Source organism: Helobdella robusta, assembly GCF_000326865.2.
Source record: "Helobdella robusta unplaced genomic scaffold HELROscaffold_21, whole genome shotgun sequence".
NCBI lineage: Eukaryota > Metazoa > Annelida > Clitellata > Rhynchobdellida > Glossiphoniidae > Helobdella > Helobdella robusta.
The window spans coordinates 2,772,351-2,785,766 of record NW_008704124.1 but is presented as its reverse complement, the minus strand read 5'-3'; the positions used below and the strand labels follow the sequence as shown (position 1 = coordinate 2,785,766).

The following is a 13,416-nucleotide window of genomic DNA, read 5'->3' as shown; positions in this document are numbered from 1 at the left end:
GTCATCATCGTCATCAAAATCATCACCATAATCTTCATCAAAATAATCTTGATAGTCAATACGGAAATCATCATCACTTTCGTAATCCACATTTATGCTGGATAAACGTATGTTAAGTATTTAATGAATCTCGAATCATTCAAGTTACAATCATCACTTTCATCCTTACCATCCAACTTCCATCATCACCTCCATCGCTATCCAACTTCCATCATCATCATCTCCAAGCTACTCCTATCATCACCATATTTATCGCAGTCGCAATAATATAGAAAATCATCATTTTCGAAATCGTCATCATCGTAAACATCACCATCATAGTCACTCACTATCTGAACGTGTTTATCTCTAGCAAATCATGCACACATTCATGCATCTGCAGCAAACTTGAAGCTACATTCATTTCTTTCCACCAAATTCTCAAGACAGTCGACATCGTAAACAAGGGAGGCAGCAGATTCTTTAATGTATATGCGCTCAAACAAATTTAATATTTTGTTTTTCTTGGCGTGTGTTGCATGCATTGCTTGGTGGCATCAATGTGGCGGAGTCAGTTTTGTGGTGAAGTTCAACTGATTGTTTAATTTAACCAATTCATTCATTCATATATTCATTCATCCATTCGTCTTTTTATTCATTTATTCAGCCATTTATATATTCATTCATTCATTCATTCAATCATTCAGTTTTCGCGGGCCTCGTCAATTTGAACGACGTTTCTTAAAAATATTTAAATGAGGTATGAAAACCAAATCACCTAACCACAACCAGTGATTCAAACTACAAGGTATTGTCACAATTAAACAAACATTTTTTTACTAAAAGCTTGTCCAATTAATTCTTCTACACCTGGATTGAAAGTTCAGAGCGGCAAGCAAGTGCTCGTCACGTAGCCTGGCTCCATGAACATTTTTGTTTGGCTTCGAGTAGGAAAACTTTTGTTATTTAATTAAGACCAAATTTTATACTTAATTAACAGACATCACATCCGTAGCTGATCAGGATCTCAGCCTAAAGTCATAAATCAATCGCATACAAAATTTCCGTAATCTGTCAAAAGGTTGAGAACGAAGCTATTTGAAGAATTGTTCCTTAAATATCTTTTTTTGGACATTTACTCGGCATTCATCGGATTTAAATTCATTTGCTAAATCTAATCTATCCGTTCTAATACCCATTTGAAATTTTTCAACACAGTGTTCAATTTTTTTTAATTCCATACATTCGTCCCCGCATTTATCTATCCATTTATTTTTGCATCCATTTATCCATCTATACATCCAGACACTGCGTATGTTGGTCAATTCATCCATCACACCAGCATCACTTTCAGCTCGAACCAGGACAGTGCAAAGCAGGGCAAGGCATCTTCAACCATTAGCACTCTCTTCAACCATTAGCACTCTCTTCAACCACTAGCACTCTCTTCAACCATTAGCACTCTCTTCAACCATTAGCACTCTCTTCAACCACTAGCACTCTCTTCAACCATTAGCACTCTCTTTCTTCCGATTGCAATCAAATGCAAATGACGGACTTTATTCATCTACGCACTTTTTCATCGTCCGATTCATTTTTACAGTTTGATGAGTTGTTTTTTTTTCATATAAATTTCTTTCTAGGCAGTTATAACTTCACGTATATTTCGTATTTGTAGAAATGTAATTGCAGTTGTTTATGTCCTCTTATTACGTAAAAAAAAGTTATTATGATCCTTAAAAGTAGTAGTAGAAGTAGTAGTAAAAGTTGTAGTAGTTGTAGTAGTAGTAATAGTAGTAGTAGTTGTTGTTGTGGTAGTAGTAGTTGTTGTTGTTGTTATAGTAGTAGTAGCAGTAGTAGTAGAAGAAGAAGAAGAAGTAGAAGTAGTTGTAGTAGTAGGACTGGTAGTAGTGGTAATAGTAACAGAAGTAGTAGTATTTTTATCATCATCATCATTTTTACTATCATCCTTACTGTTGCGATTTATAATTAGGAATTATCCTAAATTATTTTAAAAATTGCCGACTGATAGGCAGTTACATGATTTAAAAGCAAACATTCATTCAATCATTCATTCATCTATCCATCAATTTTTAAACTTATTCATCCATCCATCCATCCTAACATTAATTTATTCATACAAACCTTTTTCAACATTAACATATTTGTCTCTCTGCTTATCTATTTTTCAATCTATCTTTCATTCATCCATCCATTTTTTATCGATGATCCACTTCTCATTCATTTTTTTCACTCATTCATTCATTTGTTCATTCATTCATTTGTTTGTTCATTCTTTCATACACACATACATTCATGCATTCTGTGGTTCAGCTGGCTCCAATCGCTTATAAATCTTCTGCTACCGCCACCCTCGGCCTGCGGTCTTCCCTACTTCAGCGGTTATTCAGTTGCTGTGATATTCCTTCCCCAACGGCTATTCCTGTCGACTGTACGCATGTCCAAATTCTAAATGAGAAACATAAAAACATTTTTCAAGTCTTTGTCTCCATGCGGCGACGAATCTTCCACTGCTCGTTTGCCAGTGTCCGGTGTTGCCAGCTGCGGTTGGTTGAGATCGTGGCTCAACACCTCTCTAGGCTCCAGGATCGACGACTAGTCGGTAAAATTTGCCAATGGTTTCAGACTCAGCCTGGCTGTTCAAAACAAATACGGAGCCGGGGTTGATGAATTTTGTCAGCATGGTCTGGTTTGTCGTCTGGTTGGGGGTCGTCAACTAGGTCGGCTTTTTTCTAAGGCTTCAATTTAAGTTTCCAAAGAGCTATCCGGCATTTCAGTTCACGATGGTAAGCGCCCCGTTGGTTGTACCCTAATCCCTTGGAGTATCGGTAGGTGTTTGGCGTGGGACGTTAGCTTACGCAAATCTCACAAGTAAGGAATGTTGTTTGGCGTGGGACGTTAGCTTACGCAAATCTCACAAGTAAGGAATGTTGTTTGGCCGCGACCAGGGAAGCGGACGAGAAAATTAAATAAAACTAGAACGCCCTCCCCTCGATGGAAGTTTTGCCGATATGCATCGAGGTCTTCAGCCCTGTTGACTCCAACACTTTTGAATTCCTTAAAACAATATGTAAGTTAATTAGCGTTACATCAGGTGACCACTGAGGGCTGTTTGTTGCAACGAATCACATTTCGTGCATGTTGCAGCGGTCCCTGCGTGTCTGTGTCATGGAGAATATTCAACTGAATGCCAACCTGTGCAACTAACGACAGATCAAAGTGTTAATCCATTTGTTACTTGACGCTTGACTGTTCGGTTTCATTCATTCCTACATACATACATACATACATACATACATACATACATACATACATACATACATACATACATACATACATACATACATACATACATACATACATACATACATACATACATACATACATACATACATACATACATACATACATACATACACACATACATACATACACACACACACACGCACACACACACACACATACATACATTCTCTAACTCATCTACATAGTTTTTTTTCGTTCATTCATTTACTTATCCATCTACCCAGTTTTCTATTCATCCAATTAATTTCCCATTTAATATTTTATTCATTAATTTATTCATTCATTCGATTCTTTCATTCATTCATTTATTTTTTCAAACACTCGTCCGACTATCTATTTTTTATGTTCATTTTTTCATTCATTCATACGTTCGTTCGTTCGTTCGTTCATTCATTTTTTCGTTCGTTCGTTTGTTCGTTCGTTCGTTCGTTCATTCATTCATTCATTCATTCATTCCTTCATCCATTCATTCATTCATTCATTCATTCATTCATTCATTCATTCATTCATTCATTCATTCATTCATTCATTCATTCATCCATCCATTCATCCATTCATTCATTCATTCATTCATTCATTCATTCATTCATTCATTCGTCCATCCATCCATCTTTCCTTCCATCCATCGTGGCAGCAGGTTGTTTTATGTTCCTCGGATCTCGGGGCCAGATGAAGCCATGAATATTCTCACTGCATTGACACTGCAGTCGCTGGAAGGTGTCAACAAAAAATAAAGCAATAATATATGTCATGCGTCTCTATCACAATTTATTCTGCCAATATAAAAACACCTCACTCTCTCCACACAAATCACTCTCTCTCTCTCTCTTCTCCCTCTCTCTCTCTCTCTCTCTCTCTCTCTCTCTCTCTCTCTCTCTCTCTCTCTCTCTCTCTCTCTCTCTCTCTCTCTCTCTCTCTCTGCAGGAACATGTTGAACGTTAACAGAGTTCAAATTTTGCTTAATAGCAATTCATATTTTAAACCATTTTTAAAGTAAACAATTGGCGCTTAGACTCAAGCAGTAAATTTAAATTTTGTAGTTTTCTTTCAGAATGATTGAATAATATTGAATGGCTGCAGCTAAGCAATAACTCTCACGCTCCAACGCAGCTAATAAAAATGTTGAAGTCTGTGGAATGTGAAAATGAACCTCTAATTTATTTGTTCTGAAGCTTTGTGAACTTTCAAACGCTGCTAATTACGCGCAACTAAGACAACTGAAAATAAAGACGATATATCAGCTGCCATATAAATTCGCTTGTATCTGGAGGACATGTCTGTTTCGAAGCAACATATTGCATGAATAATATAAATACGATGCTGCCTCTCCATTGCAATTCAGTTGTTTGATGGTGAAAAGAATTAGCTATCGATGATTGTAAAGTGTTTGTCAGGTTGTGGAAGGCAACGCTGTGGAACATTTGTCATGTATGTATCTTGTTTCACTTTCGCGCTCACAATGTTTAGTAAACTTACGACATTGAAGTAATAAGATGGCATCTACTGCTTCAAGTTGGTTTTATTTATATTTGGAAAAAATTGAATACAAAAGATTTATTTTTAAAATTAGATGGTTTGCATTAACTAATGGCACTAAATATTACATAAAAAATGAACAAACTGTTTATTTAAAAAAATAAATTTCTGGGCAAGAATGATAACAAGCAGCGAATGCTTGCGTTGGTGTTGGGTGTTCACTGTTTAAAAATTTGCAAAATGAACGAGCGTATGTGTTAAAAAACACATCGCACACATAAATGTTCAACAAAATGTTACGTGCACATATGGGATTAAAAAATGTAGGAACCAATTTAACACTGCAAACAAATTAAAATTTTTATGAAGCTACACGTTCTTATTTTCACTTCACGTAATTAGCACACCAAGACGATGGATTGCCAATGTGAAACAACAACAAAAGTTAAATCCTTCACCCTTCCCAAAAAAATACCATTTCAGGAAAATTAAAAATGATTATTTAAGGCAGTTATTTAGGCCGAATAAGGTGCATAAGAAATGGAGGGTGAGGAGAAAGAACACAAAAATCTGATGTGCGAGTAGCATGGGAGGAAAGATGAACTGCAGGAGATGTTGGCACGTCACATCTTAACAAATATTTGCATCACAAAATTATATATAAACTAGATTTTAAAGTTTTCTTTAAATGGAAGACAGCAGTAGTCTGGTCCTAAATGCTTCATTATTAAATATCAAGTTATTGTTATGCGAAGGTTCTGTGTCAACAACACTCTGAGGTTTTATATATATCTGTCCGTGATTTGTGAACATGAGCTAAAAGTTCGTATCAATGTGTCAGTCACATTCAACAGAAACACAGGCAAATTATTAATATGACCATCAGTGTTCGATCTTTTCATTTTTCAAGCTAAACATCATTAGACACTCAACTTTTTTAACACTTCGACATTTCGAAATGATTTGAAAAAAGAATCTTCCAACAACCTTGACCCTCACTCATCCTTTTTCATTTTTCAAGCTAAACATCATTAGACACTCAACTTTTTTAACACTTCGACATTTCGAAATGATTTGAAAAAAAAATCTTCCAACAACCTTGACCCTCACTCATCCTTTGTGGGACTTGCCTACGCAAAGTTCATTCGGAATAAAATTTGTTCCCTCCTATCTTACTCGCATGCTTCTGAAAGCAAACTTTTTTTCAGCAGCAACACCAACCGTTGAATGAGGTGTGTTTGTTATGAGTTGCTGAATGCTACAGTTTCAAACTTCAAAGTGACATAGTCCGACTGTCATTTAACGGTTGTGCAAACAACGGTTTGCTGATGCAAATATTGAAAAACTTAATTGAAGTTTATAAAAACAGATGGAAAATAAAAAAACTTTAAGAATCACACAATGTTATTCAAAGTCCAACAGATAGAAGCTCATCTTATGATCCCTAACCCCACAGATGCACAAACAAACCAACTATCCAAACGAATGAACAAACAAACCAACTAACTAACACAAGCAAATGAACAAACAAACCAACTAACACAAACGAATGAACAAGCAAGTAAACAATACAAACAAACAGATCACCAAAGTAGCAATTTGATTACCAAACCAAAAAACAAGTAAACGAAACCATCGAACAAACCAACTAAAAATTAAACCAACAACAACAAACAAACACCAAAGCACACAGACAAACACACAAGCACACAAAAAACGAACAAACAAACAAACACGTGAAAGAACAAACAACAGCGGACGAATGCTGGAGTTATTTTTTATGAGCTGGACTCACAAAGCAATGCAAGTTGTAAGCAGATGATTATAACGAGGATTTACGTACCGAGCACAATGAACGAACCGTAATATTGTTATGTCAACGAAAATTATTCCCCACAATAGAACAAAATTGTTTTTTAAGATCTTATTATTTTTGTTTGTGGCCAAGTGTGATTGTTAGCCAGTGTGTTTTCATGTTTGTTGGCCATTATAAACCCGGCTAAAGAAGGTATTGGAGATATGAATGTAATTGATGAGACGGTCGGAATGTTATGATTGAACGGAAAGCTTGCTGCAGCATAAAATTTGTTCTCGTGGTTGGCAGAAGTTCGCAGTTTGCTGCTTGATGGACTGCTGCCACCTTCGACGAACGAATGATGTTTCATCTGCGTGGTCACATGTGCGTTTCAATGATTCTCTGATTTGCCGTGTTAGTGCTGTCAGCGTTTGTTGTTCAATGACAAATTTGTTGACGGAGATGTGATAAGAAGTGAATGAACAACTGACTGGCTACCAAAACAAAACAACGTGTGCCAAAAAAGTGCAGATTGGTCACTTGTTTAGAATTGTTTCAATTGTTTAAAAATTTGTTAGGAGAAGCCATCAGGACTTACTCCGTCACCTTGAACAAACACAAAACTCCATTGAGTAAAAATCAGTATAAGATTAAAATTAACAAACAAACGAATGTTGCACGACAGATTCAAAAAAATTTATACAAAAAAAAAGTTTATGTTTCGATGTTTTTATCGCTGAAACCTAGTGAGACATTCTGTAAATTTCGTAAATATGCTAACCTCTGTTCGATAGAAAGAAATCGTGGGATTGAGCCATGGATGTTTGCTTCATGAACATCATCATCATCATCACCGTCACTATCATCATCATCACTATCCGGAGTGACCACCGTGTCCACATGAAACAAGGCATCATCATAACTTTGTAGGTTGTTGTTGAAATTGTTGATGTTATTGATGTTGTTGTTGATGGTGTTGTTGTTTTTCTTCTTCTAAATGATGGTGGTAGTAATAGTGGTTGGAGTGATGTTTTTTTCAAGGAGGTGATATTTTGTGAAATTGTTACGAACAACTATCTCTCATTGGCTGATTGATATGGCGCGTTGTTGGCTGCACCGCAAGAAGTTTCATTCAGTCTCGCCGGTCGCCGGCGTTCTTTGGCGTCCTATTCCAATGCTATTCAGTGTAATGATGATGTTGTTGTTGACGTCGTTGTTTTTGTTTCTGATGATGTTGTTGTTGTTGTTGTTGATGTTGTTGTCGTTATGGATGTTGTTGTCGTTGTGGATGTTTTTTTGTTGTTGGAATTGTCGTTGCTACTGCTGTTGTTGATATTGTTGTTTTTGTTGATGCTAATGATGTTGTTTTTGTTGTTGCTGCTGTTGTAGCTGTTAATGCAATGTTATTGTCATTTCAAAAGACATTCTGCATACCAAAAGGTTTTTGTGCGTGATGATGTTGTTGTTGAAGTTGATGTTGTTTTTATTGTTGCTGTTGATGTTGATGTTATTGTTGATGTTGTTGTAGTTGATGTTGTTGTTGTTGTCGTCGCTGCTGCAAGTTCATTTGTAATAATTTTTTTGATGATTGCAACGATGTGTGAATGTTCGTTAGCATGGCGGGTGTTCGGTGCGTTTGAGCCAGGTGATGATGATGACGATGAGGACGATCATAATAAAAATGATAACACGAACAACGATGATGATGGTGATGATGATGGTGATGATGATGGTGATGATGATGGTGATGATGATGGTGATGATGATGGTGATGATGATGGTGATGATGATGGTGATGATGATGGTGATGATGATGGTGATGATGATGGTGATGATGATGGTGATGATGATGGTGATGACGATGACAATGATAGTGGCACTGATGGTAATAATGAGGGTGATAATGATGATGATGATGGAAAGCCAGAACAAATTTTTAAAGTTGAATGAATCGGAGCCATTAAAGAAAGCAGACCTAAAATGAGCATTCATTCACATTAATTACTACATCATCAGCTGCCACATGAAACATTCAAACAACTTCCAACTTATTGGAAGTTGGTGCTGGTTATGACATTAAACTGACCCTCACTGCCTTGTGAGTGATGTTGGATCATCAAAGGCTAGGCCCACCGCTTATAACTCTGGTTGCGTAAGGAAGGGCGTCCTGCGTAAAAATTAGCCAAATAAATTACTTATGATGACAGAAGTGACAATGGTTTCATCATAGGTAGCCAAACGGCAACCCCCGATCTCGAAGAAAATGTCGTCTAAACGTGTGTTGTTGTTGTTGGGAGTTGGTGTAAAATCAAATAATTAACGATGCCAATAAAAAATTCAGTTACAAAATTTAGCTGGAAGTCTTGAAAATTACATGAGTTTTCCAAAATCAAAGTGAACCACCATCTCGACATATTTGTAGTTTTTAGCCTCCTTAAAACTTTTGCCCCAGGCGTGATATTTCAACTGAATTATCGTTAGTAATTTTATTTTAAACTAAGTAGAAGTACAACAAAAACGTCTCAAATGGTTTCGCTGACGTCAGACCTAACTCCAGGAGACCGTCAAGTGAATCCACCAGTGGCAGATGCAGCACCTATGCGGTGGTGGAGGAGGGATGAGTTTCAGAAGTCTCAAAGTATTGACTTTTCTGGCTAATTTTTGTTCAGTTTATTGAATCTTCAATATTTTCTTTTTCCATCTTGGTGAGAGGTATGCATCCCCACACCCCCCTCGACCTACCACTGGCGAGCCCTGCCGTGTTGGAGGTTACTTCAAGTGCCTCCAAATTAAGGACGCTCATGTCAACACATCAAAAGAATGTCTGTTAGTCAATAATTATTTTAAAAAAATAAATGAAAATATTTGTATGTGATCATCAGGGGTTGAAATGTTTGAAGAAAATTTAAAAAACTACATGAGGAAAATGTTTTCAAAATTTCGTGGCATGCAAAGTTGTTGCAACTTACACATCCTCACTAAAATGCGTAGCAAAAATAATGTTGTATTGCAAATTCGAACAATTTTGGTGAAGTTGATGAAGTTTAGTGTTAAAATTGGTCGGGCGTATCAAAACAATCTAACAAGAGCACCTGCAAGAGTTTCAAACACAATCGTACATCATATTATTTACACATTTCTTCTATTTATTGTTTTAAAATAATTTATCTTTTTATTTTTTTTATGCCACACGAAACTCTTAATAATTTGGACCAACGCTGCCAGCACACAAACACAATGAAGCACTCCGTCACACACACAAACACACACACACACACTCACAAACACACACGCGACGAAAAAGTGTGCTGGTTAGTGATCCACCTCTATCACATGCCTTCAAACGCACACACATACATCATCACAACATCATCACAAACATTTACACGCAAATAACCATCCACACATACTTACTGCTAGACACTCTCAAATACACACATACAAACACACATAAGTGCACAAACAATCACAGACACACACGTACAAACATTCACATGCGCATGGATAAAAACCCAGACACACTACAAACACACAAACACATATACATAAGCGTCGAATACAAGCAACCTTTGTTTGATGCCTTTATTAAAAGATGCACCGCACTGGCATTGAAATAAACAATGGCAGCCATTCAGTAAGCAGGCATACGATGACAAATTGCTCAGCAAAAATGTCGTACCCATTAATAATCATAATAATAATAATAATTATTATTATTATTAATATTATTTTTATTATAAGAAGGAAAAAATGAATGATATAAATAAGAACATTTATAAAAACGAATAAAAAATAAAATAATCACGATGATCATGATGATGATAATGATCATAACAGTAATAACAATAACAACCGTAACAATAACAACAACAATGATAACAGCAACAATGATGTAAACACACTCTTAAAGCTGTGAGAACAACTTGAAAGAACGAAAAAAAGATGCTTGTGACGATGATCATGGCATAACAATTGGTTATTATTCTTCCTTATTGAGTTGAGAGTTTCGCAATGCATGTGCTTGCTGGCAGTGACCTCCTTCCTCACCGTCGAAGTAAGTTTTTTTTATTTGTTCATCTAAATATTTATATAGGAAATAGTTTGAAATTTTGATCAGTGATCTGATGTAAATATTATTTTTATAACATTTTCATCCTTTTGAAATTATTACTGTGGATCAATTGTAGTGCTAAATGAAATAGAAGAGAGACATAAAAAGCAGACAAAAATCCAGCAAGTAAACAAGCAAACAGACAGTTAAACAGACAGACAGAGAAACAAACAGACGGACAACATATTTGTTTGAATTCATTGAAAACTCTCTCAGTAGAGATAAAGTCAGTAGGGAGTAGACCGCACAGTCCTAATCAAGTTGCTCTACCTGCACTCACTGCTCTACATCACTGCAACTATTTTTAATTCACTCCACAGCCAACCTGATCATACAACTTCTACCTTTCCAGTTTAATCACAAGTTTGAAAAGATTTGGTTAGTATGGAGACCTTCTCATGAAACCAACACATCCAACAATTGCGTCTGCAATGAGTGTCTAATTTTTTAGAGGAATTATGGGAAGAATGTAATGAGTAGAACTTAAAAGGGAACAGGTTGAGTGATGCAGATTGCACACGTATTGACTTCACACCTTCTTTTCATAGTTCCCTTATTTTGTTGTCAACAGGTATTAATTTATCATTTCTGACTAATCGCATGCTAGAATGACAATGATCTCCATGTTTTTGGCTCAGTAAATTTGTGTTTATCCATTTTGTCTGTGTGTGTGTGTGTGGATTTGTGGGTGTATGTATGTATGTATGTATGTATGTATGTGTGTGTGTGTGTGTGTGTGTGTGTATGTATGTATGTGTGTGTGTATGTATGTATGTAAGTATATATGTATGTGTGTATGTATGTATGTATGTATGTGTTTGTGTGTATGTATGTATTTATGTATGTGTGTATGTATGTATGTATGTATGTAGGAATGTATTGTTATAACTTCACGGTTGTCTCTATGTAAAACTACAACCTCGCTCATAATCAAAAAATTTTCAATCCAACGATTAAAGATGTATAAAAAATAGTAAAGATAATTTTAATAATTGAAATTTATTATATTGCGCAACTCGGCCATTCCAACGGTTATAACAGTATATAGGATTGTATGTATAGGACCTACTATTTTGATCCTGATTGAGCAATGAGGAACCTAATGATCACATTCTCTTTTCAATGTTTATCTGACGTATTAACAACAAACACACAGTGCAAAGGAATACACATGAAGCAGCGCATTCCATACATGGCATGTGATATGCGGAGGTCAAACCGGTCTAGGCCGTAGCCGTGCCAGGCACTTTACCGTTATACCATCGCACCGCTCATATAATAAAAACGGGGCAATATGGTTACACGATGTGTGTGTGTGCGTGTGTGTGTGCGTGTGTGTGTGCGTGTATGCTGGGTGATTGCATTATGATCAATGATTAAACATATTCTGGTTTTACATCTGTGTAATAGTTACTAGTTTCCAAATGCATCTGCAAATGTTTGTGCAAATGTATGGAGGGCGATTGATTGTGCATATAATTTATGCCCACTTGTTGATGTTTGCATGTCTCGGATGTCTTTGTTGCATCACCATAAAGGCTGACTCCATGTAAGCGACGTCCTACGATTTCCCATGTGCATGCGTGCAGTGGCCGATTTAGGGGGCCGGAGGAAGCCATGGTCCCGTTATCAACAACGACGACTTTTGTAACATTTCTTAAAATTTTGCCCTTTCATATTACTTGATCACATATTTTAGTATACATTACATTACAGGCACTGTTTTAAAAAGCAAAACAGACGAAAACTGTGAGACAAGCAAGAAGGTCGTACAATTTTTCATAGTTTTGCCCCCGTCAAAGTAGTCCAGTAGAAGTCGAAACCCAAAGTCGGAGCTGGAGTTGGAAATTTTTTATCCGACTCTGTCACCCAGGAGAAAATTTTTTGTTTACTTAAATGCAAGGTTGTTAACTGTCAATTGCAAGAAATTTTCATTTTTAGTTAATGGATGATTGGGAGATCAATTTCGTTTAGATATAACGAGGAGGTTTTTTAAATTGATGCATCATATTTCAAATTTTTATGCTTTAAATTTATTTTAAGTTAAATTGGAAAAAAGTTTAGTTTCCATTACTGTGTTTGAGTCTCTTGGTGGGATGGAACTTAGGTTAAAATATATTCAGATCACTAAGACTACCACGAATCTCAATTTCTTGGATCCTTCCCATTCCTATATGCATGTGTGCATGTGCATGTGTGCGTGTATGTGTGTACATGTGAGTGTGTGTATGCGTGCGTGTGTACATATGCGTGCTGTTATGTTTATGTTAAATTTATCTTTATGCCTCGTGAGTGAGGCGGTGAGTCAGATGATGTTGAGCAATTTTTAATGAAGAAAATAATTTAAGAAGCTGCATGCAGCTTGATGCATTTGCACTGCAAGCTAACTTATTGGATGGCGACATCAGACGTATCAACCTGCTAGAGATGACACCAGACCCACACGTTCAATGAACAAGACAACCATTGTGGCAAAAATGTCTCTTACGTGTTTTTGTTTCATTCATAATTTATTCTTAGTAAAATTTCAACCCGTACACCTTACATTTTAAAAGTTTGAAATATTTTAGAAAATCATTTTCATTAAACTACAATATTTTTTTATATTGTAATAAAACGTTAAAAATCCAATAGAAACAATTCTCATGAAATATATTTAAAATTTTTAAAATCTTAAAAATTTGTTTTGTTGCAAAAGTTGTGATTCACTTTGTGAAAAAGGGTTATT

At 36.0% G+C, this 13,416-nt stretch overlaps 1 protein-coding gene across 1 annotated transcript; it reads right to left on the bottom strand.

Annotated features, from left to right (window-relative positions):
- Nucleotides 1–6,698: 6,698 nt before the first annotated feature.
- Nucleotides 6,699–9,380, bottom strand: HELRODRAFT_171806 (hypothetical protein; the record flags this gene model as incomplete). The annotated part of the gene is made up of 7 exons (XM_009018474.1): nucleotides 6,699–6,947; nucleotides 7,359–7,360; nucleotides 7,432–7,570; nucleotides 8,012–8,132; nucleotides 8,952–9,043; nucleotides 9,140–9,231; nucleotides 9,320–9,380. The coding sequence occupies 7 exons, from the start codon at nucleotides 9,378–9,380 to the stop codon at nucleotides 6,699–6,701; spliced, it is 756 nt and encodes a 251-aa protein (XP_009016722.1).
- Between the last annotated feature and the right edge of the window lie 4,036 nt (nucleotides 9,381–13,416).